The following is a 25,289-nucleotide window of genomic DNA, read 5'->3' as shown; positions in this document are numbered from 1 at the left end:
CAGGATTTGTGAGCAAAGAGACAGTGGGGAGGCTCTCCGTTTCCTTCGATCTTGCAGAGAAATATTTGAGATCAATTTGGAAGAGACAAATGGTTTCAGGACTTTTTCTGTGAGTCTCAGACATGTGGTCTATACATTTTATGTATGTGCTTGCTTGGTACATTTATGAACATTTAATATACAGTAGTACCTCGGATTACATATGCTTCAGGTTACATATGCTTCAGGTTACAGACTCCGCTAACCCAGAAATAGTGCTTCAGGTTAAGAACTTTGCTTCAGGATGAGAACAGAAATCGTGCTCTGGCGGCGCGGTGGCAGCAGGAGGCCCCATTAGCTAAAGTGGTGCTTCAGGTTAAGAACAGTTTCAGATTAAGAACGGACCTCCGGAACGAATTAAGTACTTAACCCAAGGTACCACTGTGTGTGTGTCTCCTGAGAAATCTCTATGTTGAACAAGAAGCTACAGTTAGAACTGGATATGGAACAACTGACTGGTTCAAAATTGGGAAAGGAGTACGACAAGGCTGTATATTGTCTCCCTGCTTATTTAACTTATATGCAGAATTCATCATGCGAAAGGCTGGGCTGGATGAATCCCTAGCCGGAAGTAAGATTGACGGGGAAAATCTCAACAACCTCAGATATGCAGATGACACAACATTGATGGCAGAAAGTAAGGAGAAATTAAAGAACCTTTTAATGAGGGTGAAAGAGGAGAGCGCAAAATATGGTTTGAAGCTCAACATCAAAAAAATGAAGATCATGGCCACTGGTCCCATCACCTCCTGGCAAATAGAAGGGGAAGAAATGGAGGCAGTGAGAGATTTTACTTTCTTGGGCTCCATGATCACTGCAGATGGTGACAGCAGCCACGAAATTAAAAGACACCTGCTTCTTGGGAGAAAAGCAATGACAAACCTAGACAGCATCTTAAAAAGCAGAGACATCACCTTGCCAACAAAGGTCGGTATAGTTAAAGCTATGGTTTTCCCAGTAGTGATGTATGGAAGTGAGAGCTGGATCATAAAGAAGGCTAATCGCCAAAGAATTGATGCTTTTGAATTATGGGGCTGGAGGAGACCCTTGAAAGTCCCATGGACTGCAAGAAGATCAAACCTCTCCATTCTTAAGGAAATTAGCCCTGAGTGCTCACTGGAAGGACAGATCCTGAAGCTGAGGCTCCAATACTTTGGCCACCTCATGAGAAGACTTCCTGGAAAAGATCCTGATGCTGGGAAAGATGGAGGGCACAAGGGGAGAAGGGGACGAAAGAGGACGAGATGGTTGAATACTGTTCTCGAAGCTACCAGCATGAGTTTGACCAAAATGCGGGAGGCAGTGGAAGACAGGAGTGCCTGGCGTGCTCTGGTCCATTACTCTTACATTACTCTTGTGTCCCCTGATGTCGCTGGACTGCAACCCCCATCAGTCCCAGGAGACATGGCCAACAGGGCTGATGAGAATCCAGGCAGTATCTGTGGAACCCAAGACTGAAGAGCACTATGCTGACTTACTAGGGTGGGGACTACAATTCAAATGCAACAGAAACTTAAGGCAATTTGATGCCTTGCAAGATGTTCTGACTACAATTCCTATCATCCCCTGACCATTGGCTATGTAGGGTGAGTGTCCTGATCCAAAGGAGGCCCTGTAAGAGTGGTTTGATGCTAAAGGATGCTGAAACACCAGCCTGGTCAAGTCACAGTGTTTCATTATAAGAAAGGGCAAATGTACAAAAGCCTGCAGAGTCTTGCTGCCTTGACCTAGGGCAAAAAACAAGAGAGCAAGTGTTCATCATGACTGTCTGCACCCAGGCAAGCATTTTTTTTTAATTGCTTACACAAAAGACATTGCATTCCAGCTAGCCAATTAAGGCCACCTGTCTGTGAAGACCTAGGTAGCAGGCCTCCAAGCTGAACTTATAACTTCCCTCCCTAGCCAAGTGTCCCAAGCCAAGAGATAAGCATAGCATCAAAGCAAACCAATAAGCATAAATCAAAGCAAGTGGATAAACGTATGCGAGCTCATTCTTGCAGTGAATAACAATTAGTCCAACATGGTGTTCACAGGCCTTCCATGACATTTTAAATTGTTTGGTTCTACACACCGAGGCCAAAGGGAGAAGTCTAACAATATGTAGAGAGTATGTTGAACCCCACGTGAACTGTTCTGGAAGCTCTGCATATACAACCTTGGTAGTCAAGATGACCCCACAATTAATTGGTAGTTATAGCACTGAGCTCGAATGTTTGTATTAACTTGCTTTGATATAAGCTAATTGGTTTTCTTGGTGTTATCCTTAATTGTGGGCTTAAGAGTGCTGGGCTCTGAGCCCAGGAATGGGAACTATTTGTAAGATTTGGCTATTTACCACCTGTGCCCTCATCTAATCAGATGAAGTGAAGGGAAGTGCTGGCCTAAGTGACTTAAGCTGCTTTGTGTATAAAGAATGCATGAATGTTTGCTTGGGCTCGGACAAGCCATCTCTTCCTGTGGTGCCCATCACATGTCTATAAAGGCTGTAAGACTTGGCAGGTTGATTTGCTGCAGGTTTACAACTTTCTTTTAATAAAGCACTCTAGTGGTATCCCTGCACCCATCCACTCCCACGAGCCCTCCTTTGGGTCTACGGTTCAGAACAGAGGGCCACAGGTTGATGGGCTTCAGAGATAACAAAGGAGTTTCATGGCCTTACTGTGAAGCTGCATGTGTGAACAAGAGAGCCATAAAACTTGCCCAAGAGGCAACTGATGTGCTCAGGAGGCAGCAAAGCCCACACTAATTGCTGTTAACCCTGCTTGGCTTAAGCCAGGGGTCAGCAAACTTTTTCAGCAGGAGGCCGGTTCACTTTCCCTCAGACCTTGTGGGGGCCGGACTATTTTTTTGGGGGGGGGAATGAACGACTTCCTATGCCCCACAAATAACTCAAGAGATGCATTTTAAATAAAAGGGCACATTCCACTCATGTAAAAACACGCCGATTCCTGGACCATCCGTGGGCCAGATTTAGAAGGCAATTGGGCCAGATCTGGCTCCTGGGCCTTAGTTTGCCTACCCATGGCTTAAGCTATAAGGCAGGCATGAGGAATCTTTGGTGCACCTGAACTACAACTTATATCATCCTTGGCCAATGGCCAGATGTTTGCTCAGACTGGTGGGAGTTGCAGTTCAGCAACATCTGGTGGGTCTGACTAACTTCTACATGGATGCTAATAGACCTAGCCAACATGATGCCCCCAGATGTGTGAACCAAAGCAAAAGGAACCATCACCATTATGAACTCAGGGTCTCAAACACTTTTAGGCAGAATAAAGGATGCTTGATGCTGGCTGAGAAGCAGGAACCTGAGACAGTCAGAAAATCCATATTTATTTTCTGGTACAGGGACCCACTTTTTAAACTGCTAAAGGGGCTCTCCTTTGTTTTCAAGTATTTGTCTTGCTTATCTGATGTTATTTCGGGTGTTTAAATGCAGCCATATGGTTGCTTGGGTTTCCCCTTGCTAATCTGCTGAAGCTACAGAAGCTCTTTTAGTGAGAAAGTTGTTGCAATTGTGTGCGTTGTTTTCTTTTAGCCATTCTTGAACCTTGCATCATCCATCATACAAGGTGACCAAAGCAGTTTCTGTTTTAAAACTTGTCCTAAACTCCACCTGCTCAAAAATCTTGCCCAAGAAGGGGACAGTGGCAACTGGACAGATGTTTCTGAATCCAGGGAGGGTTTCTTGAGGAGTGCTCTATTTTACCTCTTTTTTAAAATAATTTTTATTAAGTACAAATTAGAAAACATACATATTTACAACAAAAGAAAATACAAAGGAAAAAGAAAATACATATAAGCAAGGGAAAAAAATTAGAGAATACTTTGCCTATTTTACCTCTTAGATAAGCAAGGAGGAGTCTGTACTTTAGTGGGAACTGAATGTTGCACCTTTATATCAGACCAAATAATAAATGTCACTGGTCACCAAATTAATATACACCTTCCCCAAAATAACCTAGCAGAGATACGAGCATGAACGTATCTTGGATTGGAATTTCTGGGGGTAGCTTCCCGGACCCCAGTGGATTCAAAGCCTCTCCCATAATTCTTTTGATGGACAATGTGTCTGTTGCTCCTTCAAATACAAAGTAGTAATAAAATATTAAGTACAATCCTCCAAAATTAAATAAAGCTTTATTTATCTTTTTATAAAGTGAAGAGAAAAAAATTATATTCTTTCTTTTTATCAGTGGAATTACTGTCTGTCTGTTATGAACTCAGAGAGTTCTGCTGGCTCTTAGCATTGGAAGCTCCAGGTCCTAATTCTCCTGAGCATCGTCCGAGTCATCATCAGAGATATAGTCGCTGTCATGAAAGATGTCGCTGAACTTGAAAACTCTTTTCCAACTGTGGTCTTCAGCTTGCTGGGGCTCCACAGTTATATTCTTTCTTGCCATTAGCTCTGCCTGTTGTTTCTTTAACATTGGAAGTGTCACTTCATACAGATGAGTCATGATTTCTTAAAAAGACACAAACAAATACGAAATCTCAATGAGCCACAATGGCTCTGTTCTCCTTCCACTGCTGGAAGCAACATGCCTCTGAATGCCAGTTGATGGGAATCACAAGTGGGGGGCGGGGAGCGCTGCTTGCATGGTTCCCATAATTAACGGGCATCTGGTTGGCCAATGTGAGATTAGGAAGCTGGGCAGATGGACCTTTGGCCTGATTCTGCAGGGCTCTTATTATGCTCTGATCTTGCTGGATTTTCAATAGTTGCTTTGCCCTGCCTCCTTGAACCCACAGAACAAGGTAATACTAACTGATAGATTGGTAAGGGTCAAGAACCTTATCAAGAAGCCAAAACTAGCATCTCTTGTGGAGCACAGTTGGTTGCAGATGGTGGCAAGGTTGCGCAGTTGTAAAGGGGCCCCGCACTGCTCCAACTGCCTTGCCATTTTCAATTCAGGTGGAACATCCAAGGAATCAAAGAGAGATAGTATGAAAGAGTTCCTGGTTCACTTTCCACAACTTTGGAAGCTGCCTTGTCCTGAGTGACACTCATATAAAAATTAAGAGAACCAAGGTGTGTATTTTTTATTTTAATAATTCTTCAATGTTTTGCTTTTAATTGCATGAAGGGAAAGGCTTGCTTTCTGTGCAAGGATCTTGAGGGCCTGCATTTTACAACTGTATGCTCTCTAGGCTGTAAACAAAAAACCCTGAAAATGGCACAAATGGCCCTCCAGGATGTCTATCATGAGTCAGCACCAGAGAGCTAATCAGAAATCCTTGAGGCTTCCTGAGAGGCTCAGGGACTAATAATAATAATAATTTTTATTTATACCCTGCCCTCCCCAGCCAAGGCCGGTCTCAGGGCGGCTAACAAGCAATAATAAAAACAAGTTGAATGAATACAACTTAAAAACAAGATTAAAATACTGAAACATTGAAATATTAAAATGCAGCCTCATCACAGAAGCAGAAAGGAAAAAGAAAAAAGAAAGAGGGGGAGGGAATCAAATTGGCTCCAAGCCAAAGGCCAGGCGGAACAACTCTGTCTTACAGGCCCTGCAGAAAGAAATCAAGTCCTGCGGGGCCCTGGTCTCATGAGGCAGAGCGTTCCACCAGGCCAGAGCCAGTGTTGAGAAGGCCCTAGTTCTGGTTGAGGCTAATCTAACTTCCTTAGGGCCCGGGACCACTAGGGTGTTGCTATCTATGGACCTTGAGGCTCTCCGTGGGGCATACCGGGTGAGGCGGTCCCGTAGGTACAAGGGTCCTAGGCCGTGAAGGGCTTTAAAGGTCAAAAGCAGCACCTTAAATCTGACCTTGTACTCCACCGGGAGCCAGTGCAGCTTGAAAAGCACTGGGTGAATATGCTCCCATGTCAGGGACCCTGTGAGGAGCCTCACTGCAGCATTCTGCACCCGCTGGAGTTTCTGGGACAGCTTCAAGGGCAGCCCCGCGTAGAGCGAATTACAGTAGTCAAGCCTGGAGGTGACCATCGCATGGATCACTGTGGCCAGGTCGGGGCAGGAATGGAATGGAATGGAAGAGGTAAGGGAGTGAGATAAGAGAGAGGAATGTCAATAAGCTCTGTTCACAGGCTTGGCTACCAGGGCAACATATGACACCCCATACCTAAAATGGTCAAATGGCATGGGTATATTTGGGGCGCTCTAAGGTGATTGTGGGGATACCAATATGGAGCCATGCGTGTTTTACTTCTCATGACCTATAAGCTTTTCTGATGTATGTTTAAGAATGTTTAGCTGCTTAGTACTCTTTGATGTGTCTGAACTACTGTATAAGCTTTGTTCTGATTTGCCTCTCATCAGTTGGCAGTCCTCCTAACTAGCATCTGAGCAGCTGGTTGGCAAGGCTATCCCACTGCAAGAGTTTTAATAAATGCTGGGTCCCTCCTGGATGATGGATTTGTTTTATTTCCTTGGTTTGTGGGGGTTTTTTTTTAAGATGTGTTCCCCCACCAGGGTAATGAACAAGGTGGTGTAGAAGTAATTAAAAAAAAAAATCTTTATGCTTTTACAGTAAATTGGCACATCCATTTCATTATCCATCTGCCTTGTTCTTTCTTCCCCACACCTCCCTCCATGGGTTCCTTTTTAATCTTAGTTGTGCTACAAATCTTCCTATACCTTCCAATTAATTCAGCTGCTGTTCATATCTAGTCCTACTTGGAGATTTACGTTATTCTTTAAATATTCTCCCACTCCTCTCTCAAGGTATGTACATCCTGGTTTCTTATCTTTATAGTCAGGATTGTTAACGTATTCTTTTAACTTATTCTGCCAACCCTCTTTTGTTGGGCTGCTTTTGTCCTTCAACATTTGTGCATATGCTACTCTGGCCGTACCAGTTGCATAAAGAAAAAGATTTAAAACATTCTTAGGTATCTCACCCTCTGCTATGCCCAAAAGGAACATCTCCATTTTGGGGGGAAATGTCAGCCTTAACATCTTTTTTTATTTCTGTCTATATCATCTAATATTCCTTAACTTTCTTACATCCCCAACACGTCCCCTCTATTTTTTCTCATTTCCAACACATCTTAGATCCCCTTTTATACATTTTGACCAATTTAGTGAGGGTGAGGTTACATCTTTTGTAGGTTTTCCTTTAGGGTGTGACATACTGAAAAGCTTAATGCTTTTTCCACAGCCTCTCCCAGGATATCATGTCTATGTTATGTCCCAAATCAATTGCCCATGGGATCATTGCTGCCTTTGTTGTTTCTTCCTTAGTCTCCCATTCTAACAAAAAATTATAAATTGTGGAAGTTAGTTTTTCTCTGTTAACCATTATAACTTTTTCACACTCCAAGCTTTTCTTACTAAATCCCTTTTCCTTTATCTTTTTAAAATATCTCATTTACTCGATGGTACTGAAACCAGTCATTGATACGGTCTTGTACAGTGGTACCTCGGGTTACGGACGCTTCAGGTTACAGACGCTTCAGGTTACAGACTCCGCTAACCCAGAAATAGTACCTCAGGTTAAGAACTTTGCTTCAGGATGAGAACAGAAATCGCACAGCGGCAGTGGGAGGCCCCATTAGCTAAAGTCGTACCTCAGGTTAAGAACAGTTTCAGGTTAAGAATGGACCTCCAGAACGAATTAAGTTCTTAACCCGAGGTACCACTGTATATCTTTTCTCTTTTTTAATATTGGTTGGCCTTCTTTGAATTATATCTTTTTAAGTACCCCAATTTTCTTTCACGTTTGTCTTTTTCACTGACACTGCTTCTATGGGTGCTATCTAGTTTGGCATTTTTATTTCTAAGAGATCTCTATACCTATTCCAAATCCCATATAGACTTCTTCAAATTATGTGCTTTAAGAACCCCCTGTGTACTCTAACCTTATCACAATACAGATATGCACGTAGAAGTAAATTCTTACCACAACATCCACACTCACACACATAGAAAGAGCATGAATGCAGCTCAGAGGCATGTGACAAGTGCGAAAAGGCAACTGGAAACATGGGGTGGCTTTAGGCTAAAGCTGCATTAGCCAATGTGGTGCCCTCCACACAAAGGATAGCACTTCTTCACACAGTGCACAGTTCAGGGAGAGGGAACCTTTCTTAGCCCAAGAGTCACATTACTTCCCAGGCAACTTTACAGGAGCCACATGCCAGTGGTGGGTGGGGTGAGGGCAAAAGCGTACAGAAAAATGGATGGTTTCCTACAGAAGTCTGGTTTCCAGTCACACAAACCCTTCTCTATCCTCCATTCAAGCAAGCAAGAGGCACCATCAGTGTTCAATGACACATTCCAGCCAAGCAAAAGCATTCAAGTAAGGGGTTGGAGCAGGGCAAGTAAGGGGCATGAGAGTGCTGAGTGCCAGAGAAAGTCTTAAAGGGCCACATTCAGCCCCCAGAGCTGAGGTTCCCCCCGCCCCGAGTACATTAGAAAAAGATTCATATGTTCAATACATGGGATTAAAAAAACAGACACAAGCTGCATGAGGAATTGGGATCTGATGGCCCTCCAGATGTTGTTGGTTTCCAATTCCCATTAGCCTCAGCCAACATGGCTATTGGTCAGGGGATCATGGGAGTTGTATTCTCAACAATTTCTGAGTGGGGCCACAGGTTTCCTGTCCCCAAGCAAGAGGAAAGACCAGCAAACTCACCCATGAAGCTTCTGTTATTCCAATGAGGGACACGGTAAGCCTTGGTTCTGTAAAATCTACTCCGAATATAATATGGAGGGACATTCCTGTGCGGCAGAGAAGGGGGTATATAAAAAGAGAAATTATTCTGCAATAGTGCTTGCACGAGGGAATGAAAAAGTGAGCAACCCACATTTAGTTGCTCACATGCGGGGGGGGGGGAGGTTTCTTGCTGTTGGTTTTTTGTATCTTTATTTTAAATCTTGTGATTTATGTGGAAATTGTTCAGTTTGGTTGTTTATTTTTTGTTTTATTTATTGAATTTATTGACTACTTTTGTTATGTTGTAGTTATGCATTTTTTATCTGTAAGTTGCTTTGAGCATGGTCTGAAAAGTGGAAAGGTGGCATACATATAAAATTATGTATGCATGTGTTTAATGAAAATTGAAAGATTGCTCCTATGAATGGTTCTGCTGTAAACAAACCAGTCAACATCTATGGTCCATGGAGCTCGCCATTGTCCTGATCCAGGAGACAGTTCTTAACTGTCTTTTCCTTTGCTATGGATACTTGCCAAAACGCTTCAAATAGACGTGTTCAGAATCATTACATGCTCCTTTCCATACACCTGGGATGGGAGGCTTATGACCCTCCACATGATGTTGGACTACAACTCCCATCATCTCCTGACCATTGATCTTGCAACTATGTAGAGGGGCACAGGTTCTCCAGCCCTGATCTAAGAAGCAGAATCCTTCTCTTTCATGAGAGGATCACCTCTTCTAGAGGCATTCTTCCTTCTCTTACATTCAGTAGGGAATCCTTCTTCTTGGATCAGAGGTGGGAAAATCTGTGGCCTTCCAGAGGTTGTTGAGACTCCAACGCCTATCATCCCTGAGTATTTGCCATGCTGTCTGGGAGCTGATGAGAGTCCAGCAACATCTGGAGGGCCACAGGTTTCGAATCCCTGCATTATACAGACCAGCAGTACATTAAGAACTTGACAAAAAGGACACAGAATTGTAGGCACTTCCCCCATGTTACTAATATTTTTTAATGTACCCTATAGCACTGGCTATCTCTTCCCAATCAACTTCTTCCACGTCATCAGCGTCCACTTCATACAACCTGAAATACAGAAGAAATCTGGGTGATTTGCTCATTATCTATTATTATCTTTTTTATTATCTTTTTTATTATTATCTATTTTACTATTATTATCTTTATTATTATCTTTTTAGTGTTGTCCCACCTTTTCCCCAGAAACTGAACTAAAGGCAGCTCACACACAAAAATTAAACATGGGTAAAACATGGAACGCTAAAAACATATAAAAGTTTAAAAGTATAATAGAATTAGAATGATTGATGTATAATACAATTTATTAAAATGCAGCAGGTGAAAACAGCACACCGTTAAAAGCCCTTTCCTTAAAAGCAGCCAGTTGCAAAGGTTTGTTGGAATAAAACAGTCTTCACCAGCTTGCGGAAGGACAACAAGGAAGGAGCCAGTCTAGCTTCCCTAATAAGGGAGTTTCAAAGTCTAGGAGCAGCCACTAAGAAGGCCCTCTCTCGCATCCTCACCAAACATGTCTGTGAGGGTGGTAGAACTGAAAGAAGGGCCTTCCCTGATGATCTCAGAGCTCGGGCAGGTTTGTAGATCAACTAAAAACAGTGGGCAGAAAACTTAAAATTTCAGTTGGTTTATTCTGACTGTAATTTAGTTAGCTACAGCCCTATGTTACTGATAAAATTAAATGTGCTCTTTAGAAAGGAGACCTGTCTTTTGGTTGTTGTTGCTTATCTTCTTATGTTCTGCTGTATAATGACAGCATCACAGGATCTGAGACTGATTCCAGGTACTTGTAAGGAACCTGGGCAGAGCTTATACACTCACTCAACCGCTTTGATCTGCGGAACTGGCACTGTTACAGATGCCACATAATTCTCATTCTGCATTATAAGGAATCAATCTTTTAGCATAGCAACACCTATGCTTTGAAACCCCCTGCCTATATGCTTCTCAGCACCTGCTAAAAACATTTCTGTTTAGGCAAGCCTACCCAGACATATGTTTCGATCTGGTTTTTAGTTTATTGTTGATTGTAGTTATTACTGAATGCTTTAAAATAGTTTTAAACTGTTTTTATTGGTAGTTTTTGTAGAAGTGCTGCATCCAAAATGCTATGGAAAGAGTCAATGTAATATAGAATCCTATAACATCACCATAGTAGGCAGTTTTTGTCATGAATTCTGCCTCAATATTGATCCAAAGTAGATCCCAACATATAGTTAGCTGAGTAAAAGCTTAAATACTTTGCAGGATCCCCCCAAAATAGACCAGAGGCAATTAGCTTCATCCAGCAGAGCTCTTACTACTGAAGACAAGTGAGCTTAAGAGTTATGAATCCAATATCTTCAAGATCGGCACAATCCACAAGAAATCCAGTTGCAGTAGACTTAACTTAAACTTACAATATACTGAAACCTAAAGACTAAGCATACAGTGGTACCTCTGGATGCGAACAGGATCCATTCCGGAGCCCCGTTCGCATCCTGAAGCGAACGCAACCCGCATCCGTGAGTCTGGCGATTCGCCGCTCCCGTGCATGCGCGTGAAGTCATTTTGAGTGTCTGCACATGCGTGAGTGGCAAAACCCGGAAGTAATGCGCTCCGTTACTTCTGGGTCACTGTGGAGCGCAACCTGAAAATACTCATCCTGAAGCTACTTCAACCCGAGGTATGACTGTACTCTGTACAGAACACCACACCAGAACAAAAGAGAAAGTGAAACAGGCTCCTTCTGGCCTATTATTACAGTCAGCATGACCTTGATAGAAAGAGATAACAGAATGAGTTTGAACAAGCTATTCAGCTTCTTTGAAATTATAACCTAAACATCAAGAGCCTTCTACTTATTTCTAAGAAGAAGAGAGACTTGTTTTTTAGCTAGAAACTTTCGCCTGGCACCGACTTGTATCACACAGAAAAAGCTTCCAGAACCCTACTTGAATCAATTAGAATAGGAAAGATCTCTGCACATCAAAAGGAAAGATCTCTGCACATCAAATACCCTCTGCACCAAAAAATGCAAACTGACAGTTTTTTCAGTTAGATCTGTTATCAACTGTAGAGTGAGAGTGAGAGAGCACACATACACACACATGTGTAAATATGTTTTAGTATACCAAGTAAAGTAATGTGTTAAGTTTAAACTCTAAACAGAGAAGATTGTACAGTCTTTTATAGGAAATAAAAAGAGAACTATATTTTTAAAAGGGTCAAACAACCTGGGGAAAATTTCATGCATATAAATACCAGAGTTTTATTGTCTTATTCCTTTTGAAAACCACAAGTTTGTTTCTGTCGTCCATTGTATATAATTTTTATTAAACAAACAATAAATTTTGCTAATACCTTTCAATGAGGGCAATGTTTATCCGCAGGTGTTCAAGTCTGCTCCTTTTCGTCCGCTTACCCATAAACTTCTTGGTTACAATATTAATCCTTAAGAAGAAAAAGAAAGCTGATTACAATTGTTTATTCAGTAAATTGAAGGCATTTGCAGGTGACTTAGTAATAATGGTGGAAAATGCACAGGAAAGTATCTTGAAAACGCTGGAAAAAATGAGTATATTCGGTAAAGTTTCAGAATTTAAATTGAATAAATTTAAAATGAAATTAATGGTTAAAAATATGGGTGAACAAGAGAAAAATGAGTTACAAAAAAATCTGGTCTGTCAATAGCAAAGAAAGTCAAATATTTAGGAATTGGGGTAACCATGTATAATAAAGTATGGAAAGAAATAAAAAAAGATATGGAAATCTGGAATAGATTAAATTTAACACTATGGGGAAGAATTTCGACTATCAAAATGAATGTTTTACCCAAAATATTATTTCTTTTTCAAATGATCCCAATTATAGGGAAACGGAGAGTTTTAAAATCTGGAGAGGGACATATCCAAGTTTATTTGGCAGGGCAAGAAACCACGCATCAAGTATAAATTACAGGCAAAGGTACCCCTGACCATTAGGTCCAGTCACGGATGACTCTGGGGTTGCACGCTCATCTCGCTCTATAGGCCGAGGGAGCCGGCATTTGTCCGCAGACAGCTTCCAGGTCATGTGGCCAGCATGACTAAGCCGCTTCTGGCAAACCAGAGCAGCGCACGGAAACACCATTTACCTTCCTGCCGGAGCGGTACCTATTTATCTACTTGCACTTGACGTGCTTTCGAACTGCTAGGTTGGCAGAAGCAGGGACCAAGCAACGGGAGCTCACCCATCACAGGGATTTGAACTGCCGACCTTCTGATTGGCAAGCCCTAGGTTCTGTGGTTTAGACCACAGCGCCACCCGCATCAGTCCAAGTCCAAATTACTAATGGATAAAAAAGAAAGGAGGTTTCGCTCTGCCAGATTTAAAACTCTATTATAAAGCCACATGTTTATGCTGGTTAAGAGAGGAGATGATTTTGGGAAATACAGACATTTTAGATATTGAAGTTTGGGATAAGTAAATATCCAGATAGATAAGTCATTTATTTTGTGCAAAAATGATAACAAGATATACAAAAAAATAGAAAATGAAATGTAAATAGAAGAAGCTGCAATGTGGTGGTGGGAAATCACGGGGGGGGGGAGAGGTAATCACAATATGGATTGTTATACCTTAAATATAAGTGAAAATATGGGTGTGAATTTGTAATTGTATAATGAAATAAAATAAAATAAAAAAGCAATAATTAAAAGGGGGGAATGAGCAACAAATTTGAATAGCCCCACCTAGTAATAATAATAATAATAATAATAATAATAATAATTTTTATTTATACCCCGTCCTCCCCAGCCAAGGCCGGGCTCAGGGCGGCTAACAAGCAATAATAAAAACAAGTTGAATGAATACAACTTAAAAACAAGATTAAAATACAACATTAAAATATTAAAATATTAAAATGCAGCCTCATCAGAGGAGGAGCCTCGCTGCAGCATTCTGCACCCGCTGGAGTTTCTGGGACAGCTTCAACGGCAGCCCCGCATAGAGCGAATTACAGTAGTCAAGCGCGGAGGTTACTGTCGCATGGATCACTGTGGCCAGGTCAGGAGGAAAAGGGAGGAACAACTTGCCTGAGGACAGCTGGCAGGGGTTTCTTGAAAGGATCATTCTGCAGACCTAACTAGAGGTCTCATGGATGGGACCTTTTCGCATGCATGTTGCCAGTGGCTGATGAGAGTTGTGCTCAATGTCTAGAGGGAGACAAAGGTTCCCTGACCACTCTTACCACTTCTGTTTACACTGCCTCCAGTGCCTGGTGCCCACTTTGGCTTCCACTTTGGACCACGAGATGCCCTTCCAGAGATTCTCATACGTGACCATGAGTGCTCCATCCTCATCCTCTTTCTCTGAAGCAGGGTCTGAGTCTCTCATTTTGGACAGCAGCGTCTCCTTGATGGCTTGAACTAGCTTCCTTGTCTCTTCAGAACCCCAAGGACCGGAGTTATACACTGAATTCATTTAAAAGGGGGAAATACTGATTTAATTCATTATCAGCTCTAGACATCTTGCAAGGGCTTATGCAGGGGAAGGGCTTGGCTGGCTAGCATCAGTAACAAGAATGACAAACTGGATTGCTGGTTTAAACAGACAGCAACAGTTCTCCATTCAACCTAGTTCAGTAGTTCCCAAACGTTTTTGGGCCTCCGTCCCCTTGGCTCCCTTACCCTCAAGTTGCCGAATTTGAATGACAGAGGTAAGAAAGTACCATAGAATAAATGATCCAAAAAAGATACACCAGCACGCCCAATTTCCATAATTCTGCTTTTTTTGGTGAAATTTTTAAATAATTATTTTAAAAGCCCTGAGCCCTGGTTTGAGGAAGGATTAGGCCAGGGTTGGGGTGGGGTGGGGGGAAGAGCAGGAGTGTTAATATACCACATTTGATCTCAGAAAATTTTGTTTCAACTGAATGGCTGCTGCGAGACATCAGGTCCGAGATCTTTTTCCAGTTGTTGCCATACATGGCTTGATACTTCTTGAGCTTCTTTTTCTCCAACTCAGAATACCTAGGGAGAAAAGGGGTTGCTGTTCTCAATGAGCTAGTTGCACTGGTAGTGGGTTAGTGTGTCAGACTTGTGGTAATTATACTTTACAGAGTTGTGCGGAGGTTGCCCCAAGTTGTTAGGCCCTTTTTAATAGTTCTCTTTTTCTCCCAGAAAAAACAACAACTATGCAACACTTGCTTTTAAAGTTTAAAAATAACATATGGCTTTTACTAGGTGTGCTTGCTCTTGTCAGATTGAATGAACAAGAAAGGCAGGTAATACTTATACTACTGAAACATATTTACATGAACTTGTGTCTGAGACTGACTAATATTTACAGACTGACTATGAGGCAGACAGCAGCACAACACAATATACTTGCTACAGATTCTATGCTACAGCATTAACTCTTTGCATAGTATTCTGGATGCACCATTCATGTGACTAAGACATAGTAGACTAGGGTTCAAATTCCCATTCAGCCATGAAGTTCATGAGCCAGCTGCAGTCACTCAAACCAACCTACCTCACAGGGTTGCTGTGAGGATAAGATGAGGAGGAGGAGCTCCTTGAAGGAAGGTTATAAATGTAATAAACATAATAAACATAAACATAATAATAATAATAATGCTTATGACTGGATCCAAGAGCAACCTTTGGTAAATGAACATTTTGGAAAGAAATTGCTCAATGCAAAATACATTTTACATTCCCACCCAGTACATACCCAACGAAGCACCAATGCAATCAATATTATAATGCCCTCATATGGATCTATGGTGCGACCGCATTTGGAAGACTGTACAGTTCTGGTTGCCTCACCTCAGAAAGGCTATTGCAGATTTGGAAAAGCTTTAGAAATGGGCAACCAAAATAATCAAGGAGATGGAGTGACTGCTTTATGAAGAAAGGTTGAAGCATTGTGGACTTTTCCACATAGAGAGAAGGCAATTACTTGGTGACATGATAGAAGTTTCTAAGCTTATGCATGGCTTGGAGAAAGTGGAGGGAAAGAAGTTTTATCCCTCTCTCATAACATTTGAACTCATGGACATCCAATTAAGCTGAATTTTAGAAGATAAAGGAAAAATTAAAAAGGGACTTCTTTATGCACCAGAGTTAAAATATGGAGGATTCTCCCACAGAAGGAAGTGATGGCCACCAATCTAGATTGTTTTAAAAGAAGATTAGATAAAATTCATGGGGAGAGGACTATCAGTGTCTACTAGCAATGATGACTATGCTCTGCTTCCATGGCCAGCAGAAGCAATGATCCTAAAGAGGGGAGAGGGCTCTTGTGCTCAGGGTCCTGCTTGCTGCTTTCCCACAGACATGTGGATGGCCACTGTGAGAAGATGATGCTGGACTAGGTGGGCCATTGGCCTGATCCAGCAGGCTCTTATGCTCTGACTTCACTCTGTAGGAGCTGGCCTTCAGGAGATACCATATTATTGGGAGGTCCATTTGCTATGATGTAGGAATCGTCCCTTTTGTGTAGTGGCATGCTAGATTTGGAACTCCCTCATGCTACACATCAGACAGTGGCTGTCTCTATTGCTTCCATGACTTGCTTCCTTGAGACCAGGAGCCAATAACCCCCACAAGTATGCATTGAACTGGAAGTGACAAAGAACAAAAGTTAAAGCTTTAGTGAAATCAGAAATCTGGAGCTAAAACGTGAGTCTTTTGGAGTTCAGGCAGAGAGAAAAACTTTCCGAGTAGGAACTCCAGAACCCTGTCATGTTAGGCTCGGTGGCCAAGTATTCTGGGATGCCTCCATGACAACAGCAAAAAACCCCAGAGAAGCCCAGTTGCCTTTCTTACCTTCCATTATAATTCTTGGGATCGTACATTTTTCTTGCTCGGTAATATACTAGCCTCCAAGGCCTTGGAATTCCCTGAGCTTCAGAAGAATCGATAAAGATGCATTAAAATCGACATTTTGTGATTAAAGACAATCTACATTAAGGAGCTAATTGGATTATGGGTTGCTGATTTTGCAGCAGTTATGTTATGATTGTGTTTTTTATACACCAAAATATTACCACCCTTTATTCAATTTATATAATAAGCCCAGAGCAGCATTTATTCGTTATGAACCTTGTTCTCTCTGGGAAATGTTCTCAGAGGCCAGCTAAGGAAAACGGTACATCACGCTAGAAAAAACATGGAACTTTTGATTTCTTAATGACTGTGGTTGATCTTTTTCTTTAGGGGCTTTCCCTCTTTCTGAGAGGTTAAAAATTAAATTCACTCCATCAGCCCTGCTTTGACCACATGAGCTCCATCATGCATCATCTCCCTAAACTGTCATCTGTGAGCAGCCATTCCATCAGGCTGCCTCAGCGTGGGAGAGAGAGGAAGCCGAAGGCCATAAGCTTGGCCAAAAGACCAGCTCCATCAGAGCCTTTGACTCCTGAAGTATGCAAGCTGGTAAGTGTGAGAACAGCTGTTTAAAGGGACCTCAGTTTCATTCCCGCCCTTCCCTCCCTGATGTTGCTGGACACCCATTAGTCCCAATCATCACGGTCAATGGTGATGGGAGTTTGTAGAATTGGAAAGTACCCCAAGGGTCATCTAGTCCAACCCCCTGCAATGCAGGAATCTCAACTAAGCATCCCTAACAGATGGCCATCCAATCTCTGCTTAAAAACCTCCAGCAAAGCAGAGTTCACAATCTCCCAAGGGCGTCTGTTCCACTGTCAAACTACTCTTACTGTCGGAAAGTTCTTCCTGATGGTTTTGTGCAGTAATATCTACAGAACCAAAGGTTCTCCATCCCTGACTAACTTGTATATAACTAGCTAGCCTGTGCCCAGAATTGCTTGGGAATCCAAGAAATGAAGAAACCCAGGACAATTTTGTAAGATTTCAGTTCGCCATCTTGATTCAAAATGGCATCCAATGGTATCCAAACAAACCTAAATACCTGCTCCACGATCTCAGGAACCATCATGCTAAATTTGGCTATGGTATCTTAACAAGTGTCCATACACATGGTAAAACAAACAACTTTCCCATATATGTAATAGATTATGGTTTGATTCGGACAAAGGAGGGAATTTGGACAGCTTCACAAATGTACTAGAGAGGCAAATCTTTTAGCAAGACTACCCCCTCACTACCAAGTCACCCACAAAAGCCACCCAGTCAAATACTCACCAATCTTTGCACCAAACAAGTTTTTAGTTTTTAGTTTGTTGATGGATTCTCTCTCTTGGGGGAACCTGTGAGCAAAGAGGAGTTTTTCTGCAGACTCTATCCCAGTGTCTTTCAAGAAGGCCTCAACATTGTGCCGCAGCTGATTGTTTTCTTTCTTGGAAAATTTGCCAAACCGCACAGCAACGCCTACATCATTTCCAAGGGAGAATAGGAAAGTTTCAGATTTCAGACCTTGCCCTTCAGCGTTAATCACTCATTCATAACGCTGAGTAGTTTTCAGGGACACAGGGCCACGTATACCTTGCAGTGTTGCAACATGAGCCTCATGGATAACTTGTCTACTGTCAGCTTTTGTGAAACTGGCCATTTTTCAGGACCCAGGACTCCTAAATTGTGCTTGGTGCTCCCATAAAACAGGTGCAGTAACCTTTGGGTCTCTAGATACAGTGGTACCTTGGGTTAAGAACTTAATTTGTTCTGGAGGTCTGCTCTTAACCTGAAACTATTCTTAACCCCACTTTAGCTAATAGGGCCTCCCACTGCTACTGCGTCGTTGCCACACGATTTCTGTTCTCATTCTGAAGAAAAGTTCTTAACCCAAGGTACTATTTCTGGATTAGCGGAGTCTGTATCCTGAAGCGTCTTTAACCTGAAGCGTAGGTAACCCGAGGTACCACTCTATTGCTGAACTCCAGCTCCCAACGGCCCCATCGCGTTTAGCCAATGGCGAGGTATGATGGGAGTTGGAAGCTCAGCAACCTCTAGATGGCCATAGCTTCTCTACACCTACCATAAAATGATAAGGTAGCTGTAGATGTGGGTTTGGGTCTTGGTTATCAGGACAAACACCAAATGTTTGCCATCTCAAAGCCAGAGGTGGGAAACATTGTGACCCTCCACATGGTTGCTAGACTTTTATCTCCCACCATCCTTGACCATTAGCAATGTGGTCTGGGGCATACAGGAGTTAAGAGTCCAACAACATTTGGAGGGCCACAAGTTTCCCACCCCTGCTGAGCATGTACACACCTACACATGCACAAGTAACATATATGAGGGCAGACCATGCTCTTTGATTTTCTGAATTGGGAGTCAAGAAATGTGGTGTCCCAACCTTTTCCCCACAAAATAAGCAACATCTAGAGAACTACCGGTTACTCACCACTGTTATGCCCCTTGCAAAAAGCACATGTGTGTATGTGTAAAACCTACCATTCCATCAGGTTATCTACCAGTTCTGCCAGAATACCAGCTGCAACAGAAACCTCCTACCCCTAAACTGTTTCTGTGTCAGCTGGTTATTAAAGCCCTTTTTGGTGCCTGAGTTTCTGTTTTCCTCTGCCTGCCATGTCCTCCTTTCCTTATGTGCTGTCTTTTTAAAATTGTGGGCCCATAAGAAGCGACTGCTTTGTTTTAAGGGATTGTATGTAAGCCACTCAGAGCCTCTTTTGGTTGAAGAACGGGGCACATGTGGTCTGAATAAATATACATATATATACACAAATACACACCCTTTCTTTCAATGAATACATATAACAACATTTGTATTCCCTTTCCTCCCAGGATGAAAGGGTAGTGTACACTTTCCTCCCCCTCTGCATTTTCATTATTTGAGTATTAATCACCTGTACATAACACTTTGGAGATTATGCAAAGAAATTGCCATGACCTTTGATTTACTGAAGAGCCTACCCAAGTGAAAGGTGTTCTCACTCAGGACTGTACACACCTTTTTTCTTAAAATTTCTAAACCTGACCAGGTCCCGACCAGCCAGCTGTCTGATCGCTGAATCACTCAGGGTCCTGATGTGAGGAATGAACTCTTCCAGCTCCTTGGTGGCAGAGTCCAGATCTTTCATTGAAAGCTGAGAAAATTCTACAAACTCATTGTCCACAAGGGAAAACTTGCTGGAAGATGATTCCTCAGCGTCTGAATGGACAGAAGTTGGAGATTTCTGTGGCCTGTTAGGAGAGCAAAATGTGAGGCCTGCATACTATTACTAGTACTTGTTGGCACTGAAAATCGCTTTGGGATGCCAGGAAAAACCCCGGCATTAGCTTGTGAGACACATGCTATTGACAAAAGCCACACCTCACCAAGACACCTGTCTTGGAAAGATTACTTACTAGGTGACCTGATCAACTAGCCCAGTGATGCTTATGCAATGTTGGAATAGCATATCTAATGCTTGAGTGTAAGACTCTTGGAGTGTGATGTGTATATTGAAACAATTTACTATGCACACAAGCTTGGATAACGAATACAAGTGGTGGCTGGCAGCTGAAACACAGTCTTTTTAGTACACTCCGGCACTCCAACCATGGAAACGTTTTACAATTTTGGGGGAATTAATACAGCCAATTATTATTATTATTATTATGAAGAAGTGTGCATGCACACAAAAGCTTATACCCAGAACAAACTTAGTTGGTCTCTAAGGTGCGCTGTGTCAGACCAACACGGCTACCTACCTGAATCTGATTGGCTGTGTTTCTAGATTGTAAGCCAGTGGGAAGCAACTATTTCTGATACCTGTAAGCTGCCTGGAGTGCCTTTTTCAGCTGAAGTGGAAAAGGAAGGCAGGCTTCAACACTCCTAAGCTCCACCCTCTCTCTAGTGCATCTTCTGAATCCCAGACTCCCACTTCTACACATCTGGGACAGATCTGGGTCGAGACACACAAGAGATCTGTTGCCAACAAACTTGTTTTAGCCTTGAGCCTGTGTATGAAGCCCTTCACCCTTTTGCTAAACATCAATTTAAATACTAAAGCAGTTCATGTTTTCCTCACACCTGCCAAGAAAGCCCATCCATGGGTAAGGTACTTACCCACCATCAGAAGCATTCGTGCTGGGAGCATTTTTACGCTTATGTGATTTCTTTTGTGTGGCAGGGCTGCTGAAGTTCACAGTTCTGTCCAACTTATTCACCTCATTGTTCTCCTCTTGGGAAAGGTCTGAGGGCTGTGTTAAGGGTACAGGAGGAGGCAAAGGTGTAAAGAAGTCTTCCTTTACGTCCTCTGTGTCACTGCAGTTGGTTGTATTGTGCTTGTGCAATCCTGCATTTTCCAAGTCACTGGCATCAAGCTGGCTGCTGGCCTCTTCTGGAGTTTCAGGTTTTTTACGCTTTTTCTTCTTCCGTGCAATGGGACTATAGAACTCCACAGTTTTGTCTGACTCAGTTGCCTCTTTTCTCTCCTCCTGGGAAAGGTCTGAGTGCTGTGTTACGAGTACTGCAGGAGGTGAAGGTGCAAAGAGGTCCTTTTGTGTGTCCTCTGTGTCACTGCAGTCTGTTCTATTGTGCTTGTGCAAATTCAGAGGGTGAGCCCTAATATCTGTGAGCCTGTCAGAAGCTCCATTTGCCTCGGCCTGTTCTGTTAACAAGAGCACTTTTGCCTTCTTCTTCTTCTGAACAGGTGTGGATTCAGAGACATAACCTGCATTTTCCAAGTCACTGGCTTCAAGCTGGCTGCTGGCCTCTTCTGGAGTTTCAGTTTTTTTACGCTTTTTCTTCTTCTTCCGTGCAATGGGACTACAAAATTCTGCACTTTTGTCCGACTGAGGTGTCTGGTTTTTCTCCTGCAGGGAAAGATCTAAGCGCTGCATTAAGGGTACCACAGGATGCAGGCTGCTGGCCTTTTCTGGAGTCTCAGGAATGCAAAAGTCTCTTCCACCCTCTTGTTCACTATGATGATACTTCCTCTTTTTCTTATTACATACGCGAGTATCTGTTCCAGACTTGCTATTCAGCTCACTGTCTGTTGGGATCCAAGTAGCATCTGACTCAGAGTCTGGAATCTCTTTCCCAGCTTTTATGTTCTTTGTTTTTTTTCTACAGGCCCCAGTAGCTTCTGTATCCTCAACGAGCCAAGGAAAAATTGAGGAAAGTCCGGAAGATGGAGGCGAGCAAGGGGCAGCCTCCACAGGTTGGTCATCCCCCTGTCCATTAAGGCCCTCCTTCCTCTTCCTCTTCTTCTTCTTCTTCTTCTTCACCAACTCTGGGAAATGAAAGCCATTTGAGGCTGATGACGCATCAGCTCTGTGCATAATTTCCTTTAAAAAGCAAAGAAGTGGCAAATAAATAACAACAACAACAACAACAACAACAACAACAATAATAATAAAAAATTATTTATACCCCGCCCATCTGGCTGGGTTTCCCCAGCCACTCCGGGCAGCTCCCAACCTAATATTAAAAACATGATACAGCATTTAAAACTCAGTCTTAAGAGTATTTAGGCACCGTCAGGCCCAGTACTGCGGCACTTCAGTGCTAGTTTCCAGTTATTTACTTATTATATTCGCATCCTGCCTTTTCATGCAAGGAGCTCAATGTGGTGTACGTAGTTCTCATCTCCCCATTCTATCCTCATAGCAAACTTGCTAGACAGGTTAGTCTGAGAGATGGGTTGACTGGACCAAGGTCACCCAGTAAGCTTCATGATTCAGTATGAATTTAACCCATGTCCAGCACTCTTAGCTGTTACACTACACTGCAATATATTGGTATTGGAAGATATAACCCACAGATCTCTCTGCAGGCTGTTTTTCAGTTTAGTTCCCGAAGAAGGCCTTTAAACTCACTGGGTAGATTTGAAAGTAAAACCTGTATTTTCCCCCAGCACCTCTGCAATGGTTTCAGGCCTGCTGTCTGGATTTTGAGTTTTTTGGTTGTTTTTTGTTTTGCAATTTAAAGACTAACTTCATCAGTTGCATGACACATTTTCTTGGGCTGCAGTTCTGTGAATAATGTTTGTTAGAAACTTTCGTGCTTTTGAGAACCTGTCAGGGATATAAGTGTAAATATATATAAAGTGGTACCTTAGGTTAAGTACTTAATTTGTTCCGGAGATCCATTCTTAACCTGAAACTGTTCTTAACCTGAAGCACCACTTTAGCTAATGGGGCCTCCTGCTGCTGCCGCGCTGCTGGAGCACAATTTCTGTTCTCATCCTGAAGCAAAGTTCTTAACCTGAAGCACTATTTCTGGGTTAGCGGAGTCTGTAACATGAAGCATATGTAACCTGAAGCGTATGTAACCTGAGGTACCACTGTAAAAGGTTTGTTCATATATTGGTTTGCTATACTAAGATGAGATCATCCAAAACAGCTGTTACATCATGCACCTAAGGGAAACACTTTAGGCATCTGACAAAATGGGACCAGTGCACAAAAGCTTCTGTACTACAGGGGATGAAGTCAACATAGTGCCCTCCAAACTTTCATAACAAGCTGCCTTATACCAAGTTAGACCATTGGTCCATCTAGTTCAGTACTGTCTACACTGGTTGGCTCTTCAGGGTTTCAAGTATGAATCATTCCCAGCTCTATCTGAAAAAGCTGGGACCTTCTGCATTCAAGGCAGATGCTCTACCACTGACCTGCAGCCCTAATCATAAGAACATAAGAAGAGTTCTTCTGAATCAGGCTAATGCTCCACGTAACCACCAAGCAGAAATTGAGGTCACCAGCACTCCCTCCTTCTCTGGTAGTCAGCAAGTAGTATATCCTACCTATGGTTATAAAATGTTAGGATGCACACACACACAGCAGACATACACTCAACAGAAAACCAATCCTTCCATCATCAAAATTTAGGAAATATTCCCTGAGAAAATAATCCTAAAAAACCATCTTGGCTCTCCTAATGACCTAAAGAGAAGCCTTTCTTGATACATTAGTTCTTTCACTTCCAAATCCTGTCTTAAGGGCATACTTTGTGAATGAATAGGGTGGACCTGTGACCTGGATTCAAGAACTAAAGTATTTACTTCAAAAGAATAGCCAGACTGCCCAGGTAATGCAACCAGTAAAACATGGGAAGGCAAACTAAGGCCGGGGGGGGGGGGCGCAGATCCAGCCTAATCACCTTCTAAATTTGGCCTGCAGATGGTCCGGGAATCAGCGTGTTTTTACATGAGTAGAATGTGTGCTTTTATTTAAAATGCACCTCTGGGTTATTTATGGGTCATAGGAATTGGTTCATTTTTTCTTCTTCTTCAAAATATAGTCCGCGCTCCCCCACAAGGTCTGAGGGACAGTGGACTGGCCCCCTGCTGAAAAAGTTTGCTGGCCCCTGAAGTAAAACATTATCAGGTATCCTGGCAGATAGGAGAGAAGCCACACTCTCAAATGTCTGTGGCAGACTGCCTCTTTCTGTGATATTTTTCTGGGTGGTCTTTGGCTAAGGGGTTGAGCATTGTTGAAAGTCTTTAAAGCGGCTTACAAACCTTTACTCTGAGCCTCTCATCTCCTTGCAAGGAGGGGGGAACTCTGTCACACAACAGAAAATTAAAGATCTGCCTTGCTTTCACTGGATCTTGCCTCCATCCATTCTTCTCTCACTGATCATGGACTTAGGGGACTCAGAGTCTGTTGGGGAATTGGGCAGCAAAAGCCAATCCCATTTCCCCCCCTACAATACTAATATCAAACATCTCACACGCAGATGAGGCTTTGCTGGTGGTGCCACCATTGAGGGTTGTCTGGTTGGTCCTGACTCATGACAGGGCCTTATCAGTGGTGGTTTCAGGTTTGTCATATGCCTTCTCTAGTGAGGCTAGTCTGTCTCCAATGTTATTAACTTTCAGGAGGAATTTGAAATTGTCAAGCTTACCCAGATATTTGGTGGCTGAAAAACACTGATCCTGGCAGTCCTGAAAACGGTGGATGAAATGCCATTTTAGAACTGTTTTAAGAGTTTGCTTTTTTAAAACTGTAGATGGGTTTCCCACCTTGGGCTCCTTTGGGATGGATGAGATGAAAATTTAATAAATAAAAACAAATAAATTGGCCCCGGCCAGCGTGACCAACAATCAGCGATAAACTGGTTAGAGCAAGCATGCGATATGAATAAATGCAGTAAACAAAGGAGTAACCCACGTGGAAGCGCTTTAGGCACCTATAATACTAAATACTGTAAAGAAGAAGAAGAGTCTGGATTTGATATCCTGCCTTTCATTCCCTTTAAGGAGTCTCAAAGCGGCTAACATTCTCCTTTCCCTTCCTCCCCCACCACAAACACTCTGTGAGGTGAGTGGGGCTGAGAGACTTCAGAGAAGTGTGACTGGCCCAAGGTCACCCAGCAGCTGCAGGTGGAGGAGCAGGGAAGCGAACCCGGTTCACCAGATTACGAGTCCACTGCTCTTAACCACTACACCACACTGGCTCTCCAAAGCAATTAAGCATCCCTTCCTGCTTCGAAAACAGCATCCCGAGAACCCTAATTCATCTTTACGAACTGGCCAGGCTACTGTAATGCGAGATAAACACACGAAAATATACCTGATGCATCTGCTTCTTCTTCGGTAACAGACCGAGGCAAGGCGGCCCAGCACACGCGCCACGGGCTCCACTTCCGGTTGTTTTTCACCGTTTCCTCCCCTCAGCGGAAGGAGAGTGTTGACTTGGAAAGGCTAGAGCGCCTCGGCTGAACTTTCGAAATACGTTCCATCCCCGC

General features: G+C 42.7%; 1 protein-coding gene across 1 annotated transcript; it reads right to left on the bottom strand.

The window, feature by feature from the left end:
* Window positions 1–4,162: 4,162 nt before the first annotated feature.
* On the bottom strand, window positions 4,163–25,236 carry TTF1 (transcription termination factor 1). Its single transcript, XM_081846995.1, has 11 exons — window positions 25,115–25,236; window positions 20,661–21,883; window positions 19,560–19,792; window positions 17,831–18,016; window positions 16,493–16,571; window positions 14,559–14,689; window positions 13,909–14,131; window positions 12,042–12,131; window positions 9,687–9,752; window positions 8,644–8,729; window positions 4,163–4,504 (listed from the first exon to the last, which is right to left on the bottom strand). Exons 1-11 carry the CDS (start codon window positions 25,121–25,123, stop codon window positions 4,305–4,307), a joined length of 2,526 nt encoding a protein of 841 aa, XP_081703121.1. The 5' UTR covers window positions 25,124–25,236; the 3' UTR covers window positions 4,163–4,304.
* Between the last annotated feature and the right edge of the window lie 53 nt (window positions 25,237–25,289).

The sequence above is a fragment of the Podarcis erhardii genome, assembly GCF_964252035.2.
Source record: "Podarcis erhardii genome assembly, chromosome: Z".
Lineage (NCBI taxonomy): Eukaryota > Metazoa > Chordata > Lepidosauria > Squamata > Lacertidae > Podarcis > Podarcis erhardii.
This window is presented reverse-complemented; position numbering and strand designations above follow the sequence as displayed.

What these genes read in the sequence shown, in the direction of transcription:
- TTF1 (XM_081846995.1), bottom strand. An exon ending in ATTTTCTGAGATCAAATGTG is followed by an intron (nt 14,132 to 14,558) that starts GTATATTAACAC and finishes AAATGAATTCAG; the next exon opens with TGTATAACTCCGGTCCTTGG. An exon ending in AGGCAGTGTAAACAGAAGTG is followed by an intron (nt 12,132 to 13,908) that starts GTAAGAGTGGTC and finishes TTTCTTCTTAAG; the next exon opens with GATTAATATTGTAACCAAGA.